Genomic DNA, 20,000 nt, shown 5'->3' on the forward strand with positions numbered 1-20,000 from the left:
CAGTAGAAATGTAATTATTTGATGCTGTTGGGCAGAAACCTTTTGTGCTTTTTATCACCCATCTTGATGATCATACTTCGTCACACAAAAGCATCAAAAGTAGCAGATTTGCAAGCTCGAAATGCGGTGCGAAGCAAGGGCATTTATTAATTATAGTATTATCCCATTCTGACCTGAGATCAGATTCATACGAGGTTTCCGCCGGGGACACACTGGTCTGATGAACCCATTCTGACCTGAGATCAGATTCTAAAAATGTCAGTCGTTCTTCGATTTTTCAAAAATAGCAGACCTACAAGCTCGTATCGCGCCACTCGGTGGCGCGATATGAGCTTGTAGATCTGCTATTTTTCAATAGATAAAGCATAACATGATGCCGACACCAAAATGGGTGCCCGGTCAGAATGGGTTAAATTATCATATTATCAATTAAATATTCAAACTTTTGTTACAGAATCAAATGTTTTATGGTCATGAATCAGTTGTAGAGCGTGCCGTTGCAAGAGCAACCGCTCTTTCCTTCCCACTTCAATTGTTCTACTGAACAATCGCCATATACAGTAGTTCATAGCTCTTAGTGGGGTTACTTATTTTTCTCTGTGATACTCAGTGATACCATACCTTGTGAATACTCTCTTATACCTGGTGAATTACTCTTTTGTACTTTTTATATTCATAATCATACTTTCTGATTGCAAATTTGCACTGTTCTTATCTTGTGATACTCTTGTGATACTATACCTTGTGAATACTCTCTCCAATGATTGCACAATGCTGCTACTGTGTATTGTCTGTGTGTGTTCTAAAACGTTGATGTACTACTGCACTTTTGCCCAAGACAAATTTCCCCTTGTGGGACAATAAAGTATATCTCATCAATGGATCCTGGATGGCTTGATTCTAGGAGGCTTAAAATAATCTATATAAATATTTTTGGAAATCTCTATGGGAAAAAATGTATGGGGTCTGGAACGATGGCACAAAAAATGGCAGCCAATGAAGAAGCCTATGATGTTACATACGAACATGTTACTTACCAACATGCTGGGGAATAATGCCATTCTCCTGTAAAGACAGTGCCTGTAGTCTGGACTGAGGAATGCCTTCCAATAGCCAGCCCTGAAAATGCACACATTACTTAACCATAGTTCATGACGTATGGCTTATTTTCCATCAATTACACACCCCATGACGCCTTGAATTCATGGTTTTACTTTTTTGTTTTTGCCAGCTCACAATGCCTCAGGGGGGGGGGGTCCAGTTCAATCATGATTATTTTTGAAGGTCCCCAAATTTTTTATTTTGGGGGGGCGTCCCCAGTTCAAATATGATTATTTTGGGGGGTTCCCACTTCCCAGTTCAAATATGATTCTTTTGGGAGGCCGCGTCCTGAAAAGTTTGAGAACCAATGCTTTATAGGCCTGTGTTGTCCTCTCTGCACACTGTTTGGAATAGTGTCTGTACTGAAAGGTGACTATAGGACAGTGTATGCACGCACGCCAACGCGCACAGCTAGTTACAGCTCAGATTGAGTCCTGATTGAAATTCTAATAAGTATTTCTCTCTATCTGCTTTGACCCCCCCTCCTCAGGGACTCACTGTTGTCTTCTAATCCTTCTGCCCTCCACCTCACACAGGCTCTTACGCACGCAGACACACACAGACACACACAGACACTCACTCTCTCTCTCTCTCTCTCTCTCTCTCTCACTCTCACACACACACAATGCACACAGACTATACTGTACATGAGAGAAACCACAGAAAGTGAGCATGTTGGAGAGGAGGGACAGAGGAGAGGATTCTTCCAGTAAACACAACAGTCTCTCATCCCCCATTTTCTCTCTGATGTTTGACCCCGTCACTCCTCTCATTCATCCCTCCACTCATCTCTCTGCAGGAGGTCTGCTCCTATAGCAGCCTCCTCCACACATATATCTAATCATATAGGAGAGGAGAGGAGATCAGAACAGAGACGAGAAGACGGTTACAATAATTAATCAGATAGTTGTAGCCAGGGGGCTTAGCTGTCAATCACGCTTGTTGTGTGTGAATGCACACGCTTGCGCACGCACACACACACACGCACGCACGCACGCACGCACACACACACACACACACACACACACACACACACACACACACACACACACACACACACACACACACACACACACACACACACACACACACACACACACACACACACACACACACACACACACACACACACACACACACACACACACGTACTGGTCATGCTGAGTGCCATATGACTGAGGCCCTGGCGTATAGCCTGCAGCTACAAACACACATTAGCAGATGAAACGAGCTGGTTAATCACCACCGAGCTCTGAGCTAAACACGCGGGAGCTAAACGCTAAATACTAAAGAGAAGCTGACATTTGTGAAGCTAAAAGCTTTTTATTATTATTTTTACACCATATTTCAAATTCATACCCTTAGCTCGAATCCAAACGCAGTATTCGAACCAGTGAAACAAAGGTATACAACTACAGAAGTAAACAAACATAAATAGACAGACAGGTAGGTAAATAAAGACTGACAGACAAACAGATAAAATGACAGGTATATAAATAGAGACAGAGAGAGATAAATAGACACAGAGATGAATAGACAGGTACATAAATAGAAGCCGACACAGAGAAGTACATTTATAAATAGAGAAACAGTTAATCTAACTAATTAATCAATTATAAAAAATAATCAATTATTTTTTAAGGTTCAACTAAACTACAGCAGCAGCTTATCTGCTTTTCTGTGTGACGCTGTATGATCAGGCATGCATGGCATTCATTTACCAAAAAATACAAAAAGTTAATGGAGATGAGAGGTTTCTGCCTGACGGCAACGATATATACGGTATAAAGAAATGTCTAGACGTTTTAATTAATCAAAAAAGTAATCAACAGAATAATCACTAGGAAAATATTATGCACTTGCAGCCCTAATAGAGGCAGAGATAAGCAAGTACTATTATTATTATTAATATTATATAAACATATATTATATTAGACTGACTGTTACCTGTCTGAAACAATGTGGTGTGTTCAGTCTCTGTTGAATCAGTCTGAGCCACACATCATCAGGAACATCCTATAAAAGGGTAGGGTAAGTGATATATTTTTGGTTAAAAGAAAACGTTGAAAACCTTTCAGCGTTTGTTGAAAGGTTATTATCATAGTAACCATTGTTATAGAGTGTTTGTTCAGTAGCAGGGGTCTCTCTGCGTCTCTCCAGATCTTTAATAAACTGAAAATACATGTTTTGATGTAGGTGGCCAGAGTACCCGTTTATCAGATTCATATAGTTTTCAGTTCCAATTGCACTTGTATTTTCTCATTTTTCTGTTTAATAAAGAACCAGAGAGACAGGGAGACTCCTGTCCTGAACAAACACTCTATATACTGTAGCAATATCAGAATGATATCATGTTGTATGAACCATTAAATAATGTATGAAGTATGTTAACCCATTCTGACCTGAGATCAGATTCATAAGAGGTTTCCACTGGACACACACCGGTCTGACGAACCCATTCTGACCTGAGATCAGATTCAAAAAATGTCAGTCGTTCTTCGATTTATTTCAAAAATAGCAGACCTACAAGCTCGTATCGCGCCACTCGGTGGCGCGATATGAGCTTGTAGATCTGCTATTTTTAAATAGCTAAAGCATAACATGATGCTGACACCAAAATGGGTGCCCGGTCAGAATGGGTTAATGATGAATACAATATCTGTACTGTATATGTATATAATCAACATACAGTATAGCCTATATCATGTATGAAATGTTAAAAAATATTGTTAAATGAATTGAATGACTATAAAACACTGTTTAATGATGTATCAAATACTATAACAATATATTATATAAAATACTATATTAATGCTTGTGTGTGTGTGTGTGTGTGTGTGTGTGTGTGTGTGTGTGTGTGTGTGTGTGTGTGTGTGCGTGCGTGTGTGTGCGTGCGTGCGTGCACCTGCTGTGTGTGTGTATTTCGAAGGCCAGCTTCCCTCAACAAACTGTCAGTCGTCACATGAACCACTCCCAGCTGACAGCACAGCTTCGTCGCCTAGAATTCATCATCATCATCATCATCCTATATATATTCTTTTTTTCTATCTTAACATTTTTGTTAATTGTTTTGAATTGTTTTAAGAAATGCAAAATCATTCAAGCACTTTCAAGATTAATTCAAAAAAATTAAAGAATATCAGGCTACAAGCTGTACAGCTGTATATCTATCTATAAAACTCACAATAGTTGTTTTCCCAGAAGCAGGTGCACCCAGAATTATGATTTTTGGCACTGAAAGAAAGAAAGTCAGAAAGTCAGAAGCATGTTGGGGCAGTCTAGTCAGTTATATAATTCAGACTGTAAAGGTTGCAATAATGTAGAACTACAGCTCCATCTAGTGGTCAGAATAAAGAAAGTAAATGATGTGATCAAAACATGATTGCAGTGACATGACTCTTATAGCCTGCCCTACTGTATAGGGAGGGGGTTAGTGAACTTGTTGACACATAATTTCTACTGTCCTAGACTAAGAGCCTAGGACAGTGTCAGTCTCTGAGGACTACATTACCCAGAAAGAATACCCACCATCAACCCTGTCTCTCTTCAGCAGGGAGATCAGGTAGGAGATTGGCTTCTCTGGTTGATCGATTATCAGACTGCTCACCATGGTCTGGAAAACAACAACAACACTGTCTATTACTCAATTATTATTTATATTTATTTAACATCTTCATTATGATTGCATGTTCAACTTAACGAACTGTATATTGGGTTTGATGATAACTTACACTGCACTGCAGTGTATGCATAAGACTAAGTTAATTAAATCATGATGCATGTGATAAGTCTGACAGTCAGCAGTACGTGACATTGGTGACAAGCAGAAATCTTGAAGACAAAATAGGCCTCTGTATTTATTTTTTTACCTGAAGCAAATCAAATATCTCATGTTTCTCTGCGTAAACAGATATTTGTGGAGGAATCCTCAGAGGTTTGACGGTTTCATCCATGATGGAACGTCTAAATTCTTCTGCCTGAGAAGTCAAAAAATATTGTAGCCTATCGTTCTGCTGGAATGGATGTTAATTCATTGAACCCATATCTTCCACACACATTGTAACAAACTACAAGTAAGTAAGTATCAAAGTAGAAACACAAGTTAATAGAGTTTTTAGCGGAAAATTAAACATACCTTTTCCCAGGTCAACAACCGTCCACTTGTTGCTATGGATAACGTCATCCGCGTGCGACGTTTGTATACATGTGCGTTGCCTAGCAATACTGTTCTACAGTTTGTGATGAGCGCATTTGAGTAAAATAATCATCATATATATATATATATATATCCATCTCACTTAATTAGAATATTTTGTAAAAGTTCATTTTCTCCTGTAATATAATTCAAAAAGTGAAACTTTCATAATTATATTCTCAATTCATTGTGCATAAAGTGAAGTATTTAAAACTTGTTTTTGTTTGAATCTTGATGATTATGGCGTACAGCTCATAAAAATCTAAATATCCTATCTCAATTAATTAGAATATTTTACGAGACCACTAAAAAAAAGAAAATTTAAATGAGAAATGTCGAAAAGTTTATTAATGTATGCAGTTACTGCACGTTATGCACAATGAAATGAGAATATATGAACGTTTCACTTTTTAAATTTTATTACAGAAGAAAATAAACTTTTACAAAATATTCTAATTCAGTGAGATGGAGCTGTATATATATAAATTAACGCACGGCAAACACGTTATTATGATGTATCGTGTAAAATGTACTGGCACAAAATTGGAGTTTATCCCATTCTGACCTGTGATCAGATTCATACGAGTTTTCCACTGGACACACACTGGTCTGATTAACCCATTCTGACCTGAGATCAGATTCTAAAAATGTCGTTCTTCGATTTTTCAAAAAATAGCAGACCTACAAGCTCGTATCGTGCCACGAGCTTGTAGGTCTGCTATTTTTTGGACTATTTAACTGGGCCCTAACTGGGCCCTACCTGGGCCCTAACTGCGCTGGCCCGAGGCCCTGCCTGGCCTTACTAATTAGCCTATCCGGCCCGAAAGCGGCAATTAACCCATTCTGACCTGAGATCAGATTCTAAAAATGTCAGTCGCTCTTCGATTTAATTTTTTTTGCAGACCTACAAGCTCGTATCGCGCCACTCGGTGGCGCGATATGAGCTTGTAGATCTGCTATTTTTCAATAGCTAAAGCATAACATGATGCCAACACCAAAATGGGTGCCCGGTCAGAATGGGTTATTATTATATAGCAGTGACATTCAATGGTAGTAGTATCATTTATTTCTGGCTTGAGGTATGATGTTTAGAATTTAAAATAACCATAAGCTGATTTCTATAGCTGCACTTCTTCTTAGGTTTAGAATTTAAAATACCATAATAAGCCATTCTGACCGGGCACCCATTTTGGTGTTAGCATCATGTTATGCTTTAGCTATTTAAAAATAGCAGATCTACAAGCTCATATCGCGCCACCGAGTGGCGCGATACGAGCTTGTAGGTCTGCTATTTTTGAAAAAAATCAAAGAGCAACTGACATTTTTAGAATCTGATCTCAGGTCAGAATGGGTTCGTCAGACCAGTGTGTGTCCGGCGGAAACCTCGTATGAATCTGATCTCAGGTCAGAATGGGATAAGCCGAGCTGCCGATTCCTATTACGCTGCTCATCCTCTCTGGGACACACCATGACGACAAGGAGAGACTTTGAAAAAAGATTTAGAAATCTTTTATTTCTCTTGTTCACAGTTTTAACATTCGTCTCCTCGGGGTGGCGATACAAAGGGCAGAACATTCATCGTTACACACCCACACATGCCACGTCAAACATCAGGTCAACTACATCATTGTCTCATTCAGAGTTATTGTGCAGTAGGCTGTGTGTCGTTTGCGGTCATCATTTGGTTGCTGGAACATAAAATAAAATAAAAGTAGAATGACGTGGTTGGTCGGCATGCAGTCACCAAACCTGGACATGTGAAAACACAGCTTCAAAATGTCCATCATATCAGGGACAAACCACACAGTCTGTCCGATAGACAATCAATGTACAAAAAAACTACTACTTTTAAATTGTATCCGCTGTGACGACAGATTAGGCAGTTCGTATTGGAGTTGTATATATATAATATTGTTACTGATAACGGGGCATCATTCAATCATCCTTGAGTTCAGAGATCTGACACTTCCAACTCATCCTCTTATGTTTAATTACTTCAAAACTCTAAACACGGGAGATAAGTTTCCGTCACACTAGTATCAACATGTGGGGATTGGTTTTTATAATAAAGAAATTACAGACATAAATAGCCTGCAGTTATGAGGATAGCACGTTCAATTCTCATTTTGAATTCAGTAAACTGATGTCAATCCTGCCTCTCTGTGAAACACGGTTACATTCAAACATAGCCCGCTGAGAGCAAGATCACCTCGAATATAAACCTTTGGCTTTTTCCTCAAAATCCTGCTGATTAGATTCATTTGCGACAGGGAGGTGACTGCAGCAGACAGCAAGTATCAAGTACAGTAAATGGTTACTTACATCCACTACTTTGACGCATTAAAGTCCACCAGGTTTTATTCCAAATAATTACTGCATAACTAACTCTGGTCTCCATTATTCACTATAATCCAGGTTCTATCAGCTGGCACAGAACCTTTTTACACACCACACTAACACTGATTTTACCCAACCCAGTTTAAGCTGGGTCAACCAAACCCCAACAATTTATCACCTGAATCCCACGAGAAAGTATTATTTTATATATATATGTTTTAATGCTGGTAACTTGGGTCACATGTTCACTAACTTTGGTGAAACGTTTATGGAGGAAAGGCACCGGGTGTTTCCTGTGTCAGACTCACTGCTTCACTGTGTTCTAAGCAGTCAGACAAGTGACCGGCCAACAGTGTGTTCAAGACCAGTTGGCCAACAGACCAGTCAGACCAGTTGGCCAACAGACCAGTCAGACCAGTTGGCCAACAGACCAGTCAGACCAGTTGGCCAACAGTGTGTTCAAGACCAGTTGGCCAACAGACCAGTCAGACCAGTTGGCCAAAAGTGTGTTCAAGACCAGTTGGCCAACAGACCAGTCAGACCAGTTGGCCAAAAGTGTGTTCAAGACCAGTTGGCCAACAGACCAGTGACAGGCCAACAGTGTGTTCATGACAAACTGGGTGCGAGCTTTCACATATCCAAGCTATAGGAGGAAAACCAAAGAGTGAGGGCAGTGACATCACCACAGCCTCAACCAGTGACATCGATGTCCTCTCAATGCGTCCTCCTTTGACAGCCAATCAGGACAGTTATAAACATCCATAAAGGCACTCATTATTAACCAGTAAAATACAAACGTGTAAATGAATGGCAAATCCCCCCCCCCCCCCCCAACTCTGAGCAGGACGCAATGCCATTGGTCTAATTAAATGGTGATCCAGCCAATTATTCAAACGAATTAACTTGAAACAGCAGCAGCGTCATAACTCATAAACACACATAAACAAACACAAACGGTTTTAAACTGAAGCTTTGACCCACAGCAGCTAGTGGTATGGCTGCTAGCGCAGTATACGGCTGCCAGTGGTACAACTTTTACCCAGCTGTACGGCTTGCCCTGAAAAGCAACATGGCATCTTTGCCGTTCTCTTGAGGAACACACTAGAATCTAGTCAGTAGAAGTGCTCTTCTATTGGCTTGGTCTCCTGTCTTCAATGATCATGTTGTTTTTCAGTGACGAACTGGGTCAATACACTCGCAGAGAGAGAGAGAGATGGAGAGAGACACACAAACACACAGAAACAAAAGTGTGTGTGTGTGTGTGTGTGTGTGTGTGCATGTGTGGTGTGAAAGAGTTGGAACACTGACTTCAGATCAGTCTTACGGACACTGTTGATAACTCGAGCTGATAATACGTAGTTGTGCCTGGTATATAAACCTGATTGATTGATTCTACCTGAGAGCATACACCTCTGAGCTGTGTGGCGACTGTGGTTTGAGATCCAACGTATCACACCCTCAGCCAATTAGCACCGTTCTGATGTTGATGTACAAATCATCCACACAGAGAGGGCACGCTGTGATGTAAACGATGTCAAGTAAATCCACTCTGCTCCCTCCAGACTGATCCGCATTCAGAAACATTAAGCCCCCATTTATTTTATGCTCGGGTGCCGGTGTATCGTGCCAGTGTGGCGCAACGAAAAAAGCAGACAGACAAGATCACAACACGCAGCAATGTGACACGCTGAGAGCTTGTAGATTATACTAAGGAGAATTTTACTTGTGCTTCTTCTTGTATCAACTGTGACTGGTGGTGACATTTCTATTGAATTGGTTCCAAGCCTTTGTTATTTCCGTTTCTGTCTTCCACAATTTCTCCTATCACTCTATCCACCCTTTTCTCTCTATCTCGCTCTCTCTCTCTCTCTCTCCATTCATTGCTCACATCACTGCCATCAATGTACCACCCAGTCTGGCCATTCATACCACCATCTCTCAACATTCAGGCACTGTCTTGTTTTGTTTCTCTCTCTCATTTATCTAATTATCTAAACCATCCCTGCCGCCCTCCCTCCCTCCCTCCAGACAATGTTTTTCTCTCTCCCTCTCTTTCTTTCTGGTCTGTTACTCTGGCAAGGTTTCGTTGTAGTCCATGATACTGAGTTCATATATCCTCTGTCGGACTGCCTCGGTTAGGCTGGGGGCCCTCTGGACTCCTGGGACAGAGGCTGGGGGAATGGCATCTCTAGAAAGGGTATCTCTGGGCAGGATATCTCCGGGTAGGGCGTTTCTGGCCAGGGCGTCTCCGGGCAGAGTTTCTCTAGGCAGGCTGTCTCTGGAAAGGGTCTGTCTGGGTGGGTTGTCAGTAGGTAGAGCATCCCTCAGCGGGGTGTCTTGGGGGAGTGGGCTCCCTGGCGGCAGATGAAACTCCTGACCCCTGGCCTCCTGCTCATCCCGTCTCTCCCTCGGCACCTCCTTCTCCTCCTGGCCGTGGGGAGGTGGTCTGAACAGCTCCCTGGCTCTCTGATCCAGGAATGAGCCCTCCATAGGGTAGGAGCCCACAGCCAGAGGGGCGTCAATGGGGGAGGTGGAGAGGAGGTTAAAGGGGGAGGTGGAGAGCGGGTAAAGGGGGGAGGTGGAGAAGGAGTGAAGAGGGGATGAAAGGATGGCTTCTACACCTCCGTTGAGTATGCTGAAGGACGCAGAGGGCTTGTTGCCAATTGAACAGTTGCTATGAGAGGTTGGGATGACAACATCGCTGCCATTAGATCTGATGGAGACAAACCGGAGGTTAGAGCAGTCTATATTGTTTTGACATATACACATATTATATATCAAATATATAATATATAAAAATGGCCTGGTACTTCCTGTAACAAGCTTCGAAATAAGACCAAAATATGTACCAAGGTGCAGCTATTATTTGGAATATGTGGTAAACAGAAATACAAGTTTATTTAGCTTCTATTCGTGTTTTTGAGGGGCGCTAGCTACTGGCTTTCCCCCGTGACGTCATGTGACAGCCAAGTCTATGGACTTTGTGTGTGTCCAAGGGGCTCCTCACTTTATACCAGTGATTATTTTGCTTCTATAAGTCTGTTCACATTCACTCATTACCTGCTGGTGCTTAATCCTTCAGGCGGGCTGGCAGGTTCCTGTTGCTGGGCGTGTGTGTGTGAGCGTCCGTACGTGTGCGCATCCAGGTCTATCTGGCTGTAGAGCTGCAGCATCTCAGTCTGTAGAACCTGAGTGACTCTCTTCAGGGCCACATAGCGGCCTTCACAGGCCGACAGCTGGCCGCTGGAAAGGGAAGCGACCAATGAATGATCACACCCTGCACTAGAACAGAGAAGCATTGTGTGTGTGTGTGTGTGTGTGTGTGTGTGTGTGTGTGTGTGTCTGTGTGCGTTACCTGCTGTGAGCCTTGTTGTCCTCCAGTAGTTTCTTCTGTTCTAGGATCAGTTGTTCCTTCCTGGCCAGCTGAGCCTCCAGGTCAGTGACCCTGTGATTGGCTGCTTCCAGTCTCTGAGTCTGCTGGGCCGCGCTGTCCCTGAGACGCAGCGTCTCCTTGGAAACACTGGACTGGACCATGCTCATCTCCTACACACACCATCCACAATCCATTTCACATTTATTTGAACCCATTCAGAACTACAAGCTTGTAGTAGATCTGCTATTTTTGATATTTGTGAAAATGTGGCTCTTTCAGAGCGAATGTTTTTAACTCAAATCTTTGCTTCTGGGGTGTCCCTGGAACAACACATTTTCAGATGGGGGTCGGCGGCCAGATACATATAATACTGCGAGTCCTTGACATTTGAGAGGTTTGAGAACCACTGACATAGAAACATAGATTTCTTTCAGAAAACTGTCAGGATTTAGAAGACATTTGTAGAATCGACCTCAGGTCTAAATGGGTTAATAACGGCATTACATGGGGCTGGCCTCACTGTATCTCTCAGACCTACTCCATGCAAAGCCAAATAAATGTGAGATCTCTCAGGTCTTCGGATAAGGGCCTTCTGAAGATTCCTGCGACAAAACGTAACTAAGGGGGGGGGGGGCGGGCATTTGCAGTGGTTGCTCCTGTAGCAGAGTGGCTCACAGCCTCAGCCTGATGGCCTCAAAAGTCTAATATCTCCCCCGGGCCATAGGGATATCCCTTTGGTCTAGTGGCTAACTAATCTGTACCAGCACGAGATAATCTCGTGAATAGCTATTTAATCCTCCTCCTGTGCCAATCTGGTGATTGGCACAGGAGGATGGAAGGATCTGGCTCCAATGTCTGTGTATGCATTACCTGGTTGTGTTGGGTGTCTCCAGTGTGTGTGCTTTGCAGTAGTTTGTTTGTCTCTCCCAGCAGAAGAAGTTGTTTGTTCAAGAGAAACATCTGCTGTTCTAACTGCTCACAGCTGGACACCTACAGACAGGCACACAACATGCACAAGCATATACACATACACGGAAAAAAGAAAAAGAAGAGGTTTCAGACGGATCAAATCATCAATACCATGCTGTATGAATGATGATAATAGAGTTATTATAGGGGTCGTTGAGGGGGTCCACGGACGTTCCCCAGCAAAGGAGTTTAAACACGTATGCCCCTTAGTATCCAAGGGGCATACGTGTTTAGAAACTCTCTGTACTTATTTTTTTAAATCTTCCTCCTAGTATTATCATAGTACCAGATGATCATGTTTTAGGGGGGGTGGGGGGGGGGATCACTATCTTTAACATACAGTAAATCTTCTCTTCTGGGGGGGGGGTCATTGGCATGCACAAAACGTTTTCAGATGAGGGTTGGTGGCCAAAGACTGTTGGGTCCATGATATGAAAAGGTTTGAGAACCACGTCTTTATCATAATATCCTACTACCGCACCTTGACTGACAGCTGTGTGAGCTGGTGTTCAGCATTGTAAGCTTCATTATTGGCTCTCTGAAGCTCCGCCTCCAGATCCCCCAGCCTGGACTGACACTCCTCCAACTCACTCTGAAAGCAACCAATCACAACCTGTGAGTGTGTGTGTGTGTGTGTGTGTGTGTGTGTGTGTGTGTGTGTGTGTGTGTGTGTGTGTGTGTGTGTCATACAGTATTTCCATTGTCCAGAACTGTCACATTTTAGGATTCATTCAAATGATAAAATAGCACATCTACAATTTCATACATTTTCCACACAAAAAAGAAAAAGACAATAAATCAACCAAATGACAAAAAAAAAGAAGTGAAGATAGTAGATCTACAAGCTCACATTGTGACACGTTGTGTGCTTGTATAGCTTGTAAACAACAGCTCTACTTGCAAAGCAGAGCGTATGTTGTGTGTGTGCGCTCGCGTGTGTGACTGTGTGTGACTGTGTGTGTGTGTGTGTGTGTGTGTGTGTGTAGTAACCTGTAAATGTTGCGTCTTGTTGTAATACTCCTGCTGCTGTCGTTGCAGTTGTTGTATCTGTGTGTGCAGTTGTGCGGTGTGTGTGTGTGTGTGACTGTGTGTGTGTGTGTGTGTGTGTGTGTGTGTGTGTGTGTACTAACCTGTAAATGTTGCGTCTTGTTGTAATACTCCTGCTGCTGTCGTTGCAGTTGTTGTATCTGTGTGTGCAGTTGTGCGGTGTGTGTGCGCGTGTCGTGTTTCAGCTGTGAATATCTCTTCTGTTCTTCACACAGACTGGCTCTCAGAGACTCCGTCTCTAATTCCTGCAGCTTTAACTGGCCCTTCTGTAGCACAAACAAACACAAACGCACAAGCACGCACGCACACACACACACACACACACACACACACACACACACACACACACACACACACACACACACACACACACACACACACACACACACACACACACACACACACACACACACACACACACACACACACACACACACACACACACACACACACACACACACACACACACACACACACACATTCAGCTATTACAATTCCAAACATGCAAATATGACCCACTTTAATTACTTCAGTCTACTTCATGAGTTGCTTAATGACATTTTTATTGTCTTTTTTATGTCCAATGTATTTGCATTTAAGTTCATAAACTTAACAAAATGCATTTGAAATTAAATAAAAATGTTACTTTTCCAATATTCAAATTCAGAAATATTCAAAAATAAATAATACAGGATTTCAATTCAAATATAGCAAAAATAGCAGCGACAGTACAGGTATATATGCAATGTGGACCCCTGGAGTGAATGTGGAACTATAGTGGCCCTCTCCATGGCCAAAGTTGCCCACACCTGATCTACGACGTGATCTTACGTGTGTTTTTCTGTGTGTGTGTTACCATAGAGTCGTTGTGTTCTTGTAGTGCCGTGGCATTGATGACTCTCCTCAGCAGACGTCTGTTCCTCATAGCATGCTGCTGTCTCTTGTATCTCTCAAACTGGAGCTGACTATGAACTAGCAACAGCTGGCTACGCAATGTCTGGACCTCCTCCCCCTGGGCGGAGCCTAACCAGGAAGTACGACACAAACACAAACACACACAAACACAGTTACACGCACACAAATGTATTATACAATATTGCTTTAATATACACTTAGCTCCACTATGTCAAACCACAAGCCATGCATTTTATGAATTAGTTATTTACCAACAACAATGGCAACTTGACAGGAAGGTCACTAGCTTACCTGAATATATTACCTGAAATAAAAGTTTGGAGGTCATGGGGTCATGGTCATGATAGCACTACATTGTTTTAAGCCCATATCTTCATTAACATGGTCCTAATTACTTCCAACTCAAAACAAACCACAGTCGTCTACTGTTGGTCACTGGGAGCACTCTAGTATAATTGTTGCAGTCTTCAATCAGTCTTAGCCTAGTTAAGACATCCCCCCAAACAGTTACATCATGATATAAGCCCTTCAAGGTGGGTTGGTTAGAACTTGTTGCATTAGTGGTTGTTTGGTAATTAAAGGTACTAGTTGAGATAGTACTAAATTAGTTAAGGTTAGTACTACCAGTGGTGTTTTGGTCATAGTATGGTATACCAACGGCGTCACGTGTGGCCAGTAATTTTTCACTCGCACACACAGGCACGGCACCGTAACATTACGGTATGGTGCGCACGCACGCTAGAACTTAACATTTTAATACCTACCGTGGTGGGTAAAATATAATAATCACCATTACACCACTGGTTACTACTACGTTAAGGGTCTTGGGTTAGTAGTACTAGTTGTGTTAATGCTTGGTTAATGTTAATCTAGTTGAGTTTGATTGGTTAGTTGTACCAACTGTTAATTGGTTAGTTGTACCAGTTGTTAATTAAGTGTGTACCTTTGACTCTCATGCTCTGTTGTTTACCTCCAATCTGACTCCAATCCACTGACAGCCTGTAATACACAAACACATGCACATACATAATCAATTACGGATTTGTTTGCAATAAACACAATTTAATATTATGAGGCTGTCATTACAATACATATGAGTGCTATTTAATAGCTAGTATATCGCAGTGTAATGGTGCGTTGACATAAGCAGCGACCAAAGCCACAAAACGACCAAGCGTGGTCAACTATACTCAGTATACTGTCGCTTTAGAATAGGATTTAGAATTAGGTCATAATGGGTGAAAAGCAGGAATTGAGTGGCGAGAGAAGGGGAGTGGAAATGATTAAACCAAAAATGCTGCTTTTTTTCATCTCAACTTTCTTTTTTGTAGCATTTGTAGAAAGTTTGCATCTTCATGTAGCTGGCTTCCATTGAAAATGACTTGTAGCCTGTCGCAAAAAACAAATTCTGTTTGGTGTGCTCCCGTTGAAAATGGGAATGCGCTCTAATGCATACATGCGTACATTTGGAAAGAACTTGGGCCCATTCCCTACTTCCTTCACAGGTGTTACCAATGATACTAATGAAGGCTCTGTTCCCTTCTGGTCAAACAGAGTCAGGGTGCTGCTATTGTGCGTGTTGGCTAGGGACTAAATTATTTTCGCTCCTATGCCACCAAAATGTGGAACGCCCTACCAACAGTCATTAAGACATGTGAATCCCTTGACTCCTTCAAAACCGCTCTCAAAGGGCACCTACGGATGGCTGCAATTCGAAACTGGCCTCTGTAAAATCTGAATCCACCCCACCCCCCCCCCCCCCCATTTCCCCTCACTGTATAATGTATCTTTTCCCTTTTTTGCTTCCTATATGATGAATTCCTGTTCTGTTCTTTAGCTACATAGAAATGTCTATTTGTATGTCTCTAAATGTTTGTATGTCTCTAAATGTTTTGATGAATTGAACAATGTGGACCCTGTTGTAAACAAGTGTAATGCTTAATTGGGTCGTCCACTCACAGTTAACAGTCTTTGTATTGAGTTTGTGCTTAAAATGTACTGTAAATTCTACAAACTGTTAATAAATATTTCAATCAAATTCAATCAAAAAAAAGGCTCACTGGAAAGACTCTGCTACACCAGTGGGTCTCAAAGTGGCCTTTGAGTGGGTTCCAAATGGAGTATTGAAAAAACAACAACAACCGGGACATAGTAAGAGTTATTCTGTGTGCATAGACTAGAGCCTATTGTGGCCTGATGCTTACTTCCTGCTGAGTCGCTGATGCGTGTCATTGCCGTGTGTGATCAAATGGTCGAGGACATCGAGAGGAGATAAAGAACTCTCCTTCTCTCCGTCCTCCTTCCCGTCTTTCTCTCCATCACCACCCAACTTTCCTGCCCTCTGGATCACCTCCTATAGGAAGGAATCATACCAGTGTTAACCCATTCTGACCTGAGATCAGATTCATACGAGGTTTCCACTGGACACACGCCGGTCTGACGAACCCATTCTGACCTGAGATCAAGATTCTAAAAATGTCAGTCTTTCTTCGATTCTTTTCAAAAATAGCAGACCTACAAGCTCGTATCGCGCCACTCGGTGGCGCGATATGAGCTTGTAGATCTGCTATTTTTCAATAGCTAAAGCATGACATGATGCCAACACCAAAATGGGTGCCCGGTCAGAATGGGTTAATTTCATTGACTAAAACTATGACCAAAAAAATGTTTGTCGACTACCTTATTTTCACTGAAAAAAAACTAAGCTATGATGAGTAAAACTAAGACTAAATATATTGACAATTTCATCAGCACATTGAAAGACTTGACTTAAATGTTAGGGAGGGACTAATGGAGAAGAGAACTAAAATACAATACAATTTGATCTGTACAATTGTTTGCGCTCGGCTATCAACAATCTCACAACGTGTAGATCGGCTATGTTCAGCATGCAACCAAGTGTACAGTCTGCCATTATGCCAAAAAATGTTTTTTGTCAACTTTGTCGACTAAAACTATAAATTCATACTATGACTAAACAAAATAAAACTTGGCTGTCAATTTCCTGTGAATCATATTCATAATATCTTCACATTACAATATTTTAAATGCTCAATTACTGTAAATGTTTTTACGGTAGTGGATGATATCAAAATATGTTCCCTGTTCTCCAGTATTTATTTAGCTGAATTATACCATGCAAATACAGTTAGCAGCTTGTTTACATTCAGCTTCAATAGCCTTGATAGGACCAGGACTACTGCAGATGTTCCGTATTGGCTGGCTGTATACGTACTTCAAACCAAATTGGTACTTTTGGTAGTGTGCAAAGTCAAATAGCAGAGGTTGCGAGTTGCAGTGGCCTGGCATGTGACAATGGGCTGTATTTGTCTTAAGTACCAGGTCTTATTACCTAACTTGAGTAAACTAAAGACCTGGAGGCGTGATCAATGCCATTTGGCTATTCTGAGTGGCCAAAGAGCCCTATGTTTCCTAATGGTACGGCCGATTTGACCCTGCATATTATCGGATATCGGCACTACTCCTATGCACCATCCCAAGGCATTCACCTGTGTCTTCCTGTCCACAAACAGAGAGGCGGCCCTGGGCAAGGCGAGCTGAAACAGGGGTTCGTAGGGAGGTATGAGACCCTGGTGGGGACTGGGGGCCCAGAACAGGGCCGGACCACCTTCTTCCAGCCTGTAGGGACTGTGGATCCCCCCGTCTGTTCCACCAGGCTGCCCTGTGGCCAGGGCCTGGATGGGAGTGGAACAGGGTCTGAAGGACCAGGGCATGGGCTGGTGGGCTGTGCCCAGAGACGCCTCACCGCGGCTGGGAGTGGAGGCATGGACGGTCAGGTTTAACAACTCTGCTGTGATGGCATCTGGTGGAGGGGGAGTGCAAATGATTTAGAAGCAAATCCGTGAGTGAGTGTTAGGCCAGATTCACACTGAGTCTGTTTGATTAAAAAAAAGGCTGTTCCAAAATATGATTGCCTGGTCCCTGCTGGCCATGATTCACATTGGCCTTGATTCAATGTGTGAATCTGCCCTGAGTGAGTGAGTGAGTGAGTGAGTGAGTGAGTGAGTGAGTGAGTGAGTGAGTGAGTGAGTGAGTGAGTGAGTGAGTGAGTGTGTGTGTGTGTGTGTGTGTGTGTGTGTGTGTGTGTGTGTGTGTGTGTGTGTGTGTGTGTGTGTGTGTGTGTGTGTGTGTGTGTGTGTGTGTGTGTGTGTGTGTGTGTGTGGTGTGTGTGTGTGTGTGGTGTGTGTGTGTGTGTGGTGTGTGTGTGTGTGTGTGTGTGTGTGTGTGTGTGTGCGTGTTTACCATCCTCTTTCTCTTTATGTCCAGTTGTGTGGTCCAGGTCTCTCAGTCTGATGAAATCTGACACCTCTGTCAGAGACAGGCTCCGCCCCCCTTCTACACAAAAATAACGTACTCTATGTTATTATGGCAGAAGTAGCCTGGCCCAGCCTGTATGATTCCTGGTCTAGAGGGGCGGGTGCCGGTCGAAAACAGGCGGTGGATACTACTGGTTCACTGATCTGAGAACCCACCCCCGCCCCTCTCCTCCCCTCCACTCCACTCCACTCCCCCATCCCTCTCCTCACCACCCCTCCCCCGCCCCTCTCCTCCCCTCCCCAGAAGAAAACAGCGGAGAATAGTGACGTCACCAAATTTGGAGCGACGCGAATAGGCGCCTCTGTTATTGGTTAGCGAAATAGAACTAAGGCTTCCTATGCCAGATTTTCCAATGGGATTCATCAGGCTTTAATTTTTTTGCCGAATGCGAAGGAAAATAAATTAGTGAGAGATCAGATAGCAGAAAACAACCAATGTGTGATATGTCTTGGTTTATTTGCCTGAACCGATTATTTGACAAAGGTTGCGCAATCATTCAAAGATAGTGTTTAGTTATAGGCTGACTTTAATAAGTAACACCAAACTTTCAGCTCCAGTCTGCCGCACAGTGCTGTTTAACCCATTCTGAACGGGCACCAATTTTGGTGTTGGCATCATGTTATGCTTTAGCTATTGAAAAATAGCAGATCTACAAGCTCATATCGCGCCACCGAGTGGCGCGATACGAGCTTGTAGGTCTGCTATTTTTGAAAAATCGAAGAGCGACTGACATTTCTAGAATCTGATCTCAGGTCAGAATGGGTTAATCAGACCAGTGTGTGTCCAGTGGAAACCTCGTATGAATCTGATCTCAGGTCAGAATGGGTTAACTAATTGTCTGCCGCAAGGTGGCGACAGAGGCCAGTTAGCTGTGCCACGCAGAAAACGGCAGATTACCATGCTTTCACAGCCGGGTTACTCGCTCACAGACCACGGCTTGTGCTAGCAGTAGCTCACGCTGTTTATCTTTCGGCAGAAACGGTCATTAATATCTCGGGAGCGATGCGATCAAAAATCACATCCGATCTTTGGATCCTCAAACCTCAAACCCCCTTAGATCTCCATATATGGAGCTGACCTGTTCTGACATTCCAAATGTTGATCCTCTCCCCCACCTGTTCTTCCTGTTCTGACATTCCATTAGTTATTCTGACCTCATCAAACCCTGTACACTCAAGACACGCTCCATATATGGCCAGTACAGTATTCATTCCATTATGTTGATCTGACCCTGATCCCCCCATGCCTAAGCGCCAGCACTCGCCCAGCAGTCTCCTGTCACCCATGGCGGACGCGTGCACGCGACCTCGACGCTTCTCGCCCTCAGGGGGGCGTCTTACTGGTTAGATACTGTTGATGACATCACGCTTACCTCTCTCCTCCTTGATTGGTTGACCGGCGGGTATCTCCATTGGCTGCTGCTTTGGCTGGAATTAAGTATAAGAGTCAGGTGGTCAAAAGACGTGTTGGTCCACACACGCACGCACGCACACACACACACACACACACACACACACACACACACACACACACACACACACACACACACACACACACACACACACACACACACACACACACACACACACACACACACACACACACACACACACACACACACACACACACACACACACACACACACACACACACACACACACACACACACAATAAGTACCGGTAAGACGTGCTGAGGATATATGGACCTATTTTGGATTAACCCAT

At 43.0% G+C, this 20,000-nt stretch overlaps 2 protein-coding genes across 2 annotated transcripts in view; both read right to left on the reverse strand.

Annotated features, from left to right (window-relative positions):
- The window catches only part of ak8 (adenylate kinase 8), a gene marked incomplete at both ends in the record, with an annotated part of 15,564 nt that extends 10,510 nt beyond the window's left edge, over nt 1-5,054 (reverse strand). Inside the window, 3 exons of the mRNA XM_083783529.1 lie at nt 1,038-1,119; nt 4,613-4,714; nt 4,971-5,054. Of these exons, the coding sequence (XP_083639655.1) occupies nt 1,038-1,119; nt 4,613-4,714; nt 4,971-5,054 (268 nt within the window). The remainder of the gene's footprint in view (nt 1-1,037; nt 1,120-4,612; nt 4,715-4,970) is intronic.
- Nucleotides 5,055-6,790: 1,736 nt separating this feature from the next.
- Nucleotides 6,791-20,000, reverse strand: part of tsc1a (TSC complex subunit 1a) — a 26,838-nt gene continuing 13,628 nt past the window's right edge. The window contains exons 12-24 of the mRNA XM_083783530.1: nt 19,648-19,702; nt 18,201-18,293; nt 17,447-17,760; nt 16,142-16,290; nt 14,881-14,936; nt 13,879-14,045; nt 13,106-13,288; nt 12,966-13,049; nt 12,457-12,567; nt 11,877-11,996; nt 10,989-11,176; nt 10,694-10,876; nt 6,791-10,346 (exon numbers count right to left, since the gene is read on the reverse strand). Coding sequence (XP_083639656.1) covers nt 9,701-10,346; nt 10,694-10,876; nt 10,989-11,176; nt 11,877-11,996; nt 12,457-12,567; nt 12,966-13,049; nt 13,106-13,288; nt 13,879-14,045; nt 14,881-14,936; nt 16,142-16,290; nt 17,447-17,760; nt 18,201-18,293; nt 19,648-19,702 — 2,349 coding nt within the window. The 3' untranslated portion in view covers nt 6,791-9,700. The remainder of the gene's footprint in view (nt 10,347-10,693; nt 10,877-10,988; nt 11,177-11,876; nt 11,997-12,456; nt 12,568-12,965; nt 13,050-13,105; nt 13,289-13,878; nt 14,046-14,880; nt 14,937-16,141; nt 16,291-17,446; nt 17,761-18,200; nt 18,294-19,647; nt 19,703-20,000) is intronic.

The sequence above is a fragment of the Protomyctophum parallelum genome (genome assembly GCF_964188405.1).
Source record: "Protomyctophum parallelum genome assembly, chromosome: 15".
Taxonomy (NCBI): domain Eukaryota; kingdom Metazoa; phylum Chordata; class Actinopteri; order Myctophiformes; family Myctophidae; genus Protomyctophum; species Protomyctophum parallelum.